Source organism: Galeopterus variegatus, unplaced genomic scaffold (genome assembly GCF_000696425.1).
Source record: "Galeopterus variegatus unplaced genomic scaffold, G_variegatus-3.0.2 Scaffold4208, whole genome shotgun sequence".
Classification (NCBI taxonomy): Eukaryota; Metazoa; Chordata; class Mammalia; order Dermoptera; family Cynocephalidae; genus Galeopterus; species Galeopterus variegatus.
In genome coordinates, this window is record NW_007730319.1 from 101993 (window position 1) to 104514 (window position 2522).

The 2522-nt window shown below is 56.5% G+C and overlaps 1 protein-coding gene across 1 annotated transcript; it reads right to left on the bottom strand.

The window, feature by feature from the left end:
* Window positions 1-211: 211 nt before the first annotated feature.
* LOC103602583 (uncharacterized protein CXorf40 homolog) lies at window positions 212-1529 on the bottom strand. The gene is made up of 2 exons (XM_008586996.1): window positions 1264-1529; window positions 212-435 (listed from the first exon to the last, which is right to left on the bottom strand). The coding sequence occupies exons 1-2, from the start codon at window positions 1514-1516 to the stop codon at window positions 212-214; spliced, it is 477 nt and encodes a 158-aa protein (XP_008585218.1). The 5' UTR covers window positions 1517-1529.
* Between the last annotated feature and the right edge of the window lie 993 nt (window positions 1530-2522).

Sequence of the window (2522 nt, forward strand, 5' to 3'; positions counted from 1 at the left end):
GTAGGAACAAAATGACCAGCAACACCCCCTATACCCTTCTTGTGAGCACAGAAACCCGTTTCTGTGAACGCCATGTAGTAGGAATCATGGTACAACGCAGGCGTAATTCACACTTAACCTGATCTACATGCACGTGCGCCAAGATGGCAAATCAACGGTGCCATGATTTAGCTGGTTTCTCAGCTACATTCCTCTCAAGAGCCCACACACGTCATACCTTTTGGTCAAAAGGGATCAGGTGCTCTGGAATGTCAACCTGGAATATATCCTTTCCCCCTTTGCTAGGTAAGGGCTCCAGTAACCACCTGGGGTTGGAAATCACAGTCAGGTACTTCTGCTGCAGGTTGTTCAGGACAGCTTGCTTTTCCAATTCCACAACTTCCTCAGGAGCTAAGTTCTCAGGACTATCCAACATTTCCCTAATGTCAACGAGCCCTGTGCACAAAGAGAGAAACACACAGGTGGTTTTTCCTTCCATAAACAAAGGCTTGCCAGTGTGACAACTTGGTTATTCAAAATTATGGCCGCTACAGACTTAGATGACATCACCACAAAGACAGGAAGGGCAGCAGGGCCTTCTCTCTGAGCACAGATGATGAACCAAACATGTTCCGGGAATCCTGGGTGAGGCAGAGGGAGGGTTTCAGAAATGAAGAGGACAGGGCTTACTCCTCTGTGAAGTGACACAAATAATATGCAGGTGCCAGCAAGACTGCTGAGGGTAGGAATTTCAGAATGGAAGGGCACCAGCCACTGCCCGGGAACATGGAGGCAACGAGGCTCTGAGGCAGTTCACCAGGGACAGGTGCAGATGTGGACCCTCCACCACCCACGGAGGTGAAGGGATTAGCCCAGGGTGCCACTGGTGGTGGGGACAGGGCAGGCACGCGAAGCCAGGCAGGCAGCCGACCTGCACAATGTGCTGTGCTGCCTCTGGTGGTCTCTGCCCCCCCCCACTCACCCGCACACGCACACGCACAGCCCAGCACCACATGACATCATGGACATGACCCAGCCTCACAGGTCAGAATCAGAAACCAAGGCCCAGAGCAGAGAAATGATTTACTGGAGGTGATTCAGGCTGGGCCTGCAGACCCCAGCTCAGGGCCCCTTGCTGCCCCATTGAAGTTGTGTTGCTTAGGAAAACTGCAGCAAACACACAAACCAGTTCAAAACAAAAGAGAAGCCCCCAAACTCCCCAGCCAGATCCAGGGTGGCAGCTCTTGGACTCATCTGTACAACGATCGACACATTGTCACTTACCAGCTACCTCTCCTCGGCCAAACTTTTCCCATTCCCGAATCAAGGCCTGAATCTGAGCGGGCGTCATCCCGAGCCTCTCCTGCAGCAGCTCCCACCAGGTGTCGTCTTCCCAGTCCCTGTGAGCAATGTGGATGGCGATGGTATGGTTCTGGTGGCTGCCCAGCAGGGGACACCAACATGTCTCCAAGGTCTTGACCCCGTTTAAGACAAAGCCAGCATAAGGCTGCCGGAAGGAGAGGCAACAGATCTTCATCTTCCACAAGCTCTCTGGGCCTCGGGGGCCTGTGGGAACACAGAAGCTCATCACACACCAGTCCTCCAAGCTCACGGCCAGTGGGCCCGACCTTCACCCCGTTTCCCAGGTGACCTGAATCCCCACTGACCTCGATGGTTCGCTGCTTCCATCTGTCAGCACAGCAGTCCCAAAGGAAGACTGGGACTGGGAAGGCTGGGATTTGGGTGACTCAGATCCACCTGATGGAATGCTCGGAGAGCTCACGGACTATGGCACGGACAGGTAGAGAAAGGCAAAGGCAGCACAGCGTGTGGTCAGTCCTATGACAGAGGTCATCAAGTCCGAGGGGAACACGGAGGAGTGTGGGCTAGTGAGAGTCGGGGCTGGCTTCAGCCCTCTGGCAGCACACAGGGACAGTCCTGGGCTCTGCTTTTTCTCCTGCTGCCCTCCCCCTACCCAGACATCGCTGATACTCTCAGCGCCCTGGCTATGCCAGCCCCAGGCACCGCAGGCCCTGAGCTTCCTGGCTCCTACCCCAGGGCTGCTGTGCACAAGTCCTTGGTATCCAACCTCAGCTCAGCCCTCAGAGTGACGTGTGACCACAGGTGGCCCCGTCAGGTGTCTCCTCCTGACTCCTTCAGGTGCCACCCTGTTCAAGCCCCTTCCCCTGTCCCAGACCTGAGCCCTGAGAAAGAAATAATGAGAACGAGAACCACTAGCCTCAGTGCACACACACCTTCTATGTGACAGGCCCTGGGGTGGGCACGATCCGTGCATCATCGGGTTGAACCGTCACTGCCAGGCCCACTCAACTGCTGAAGACAAGGAGGAGCTGAGGCAGAGCTGCTGGGTAAGCTGGGCTGTGAGAAAGAGCTGGCGGAGGAGGGGCTGGGGGCGGGGCCGCAGGAGGATGAGCTGGGGGTGGGGCTGCAGGAGGAGGAGCTGGGGGCGGAGCCACGGGAGGATGAGCTGGGGGCGGGACTTCAGAAGGAGGAACTGGGGGCGGGGCCGCAGGAGGATGAGC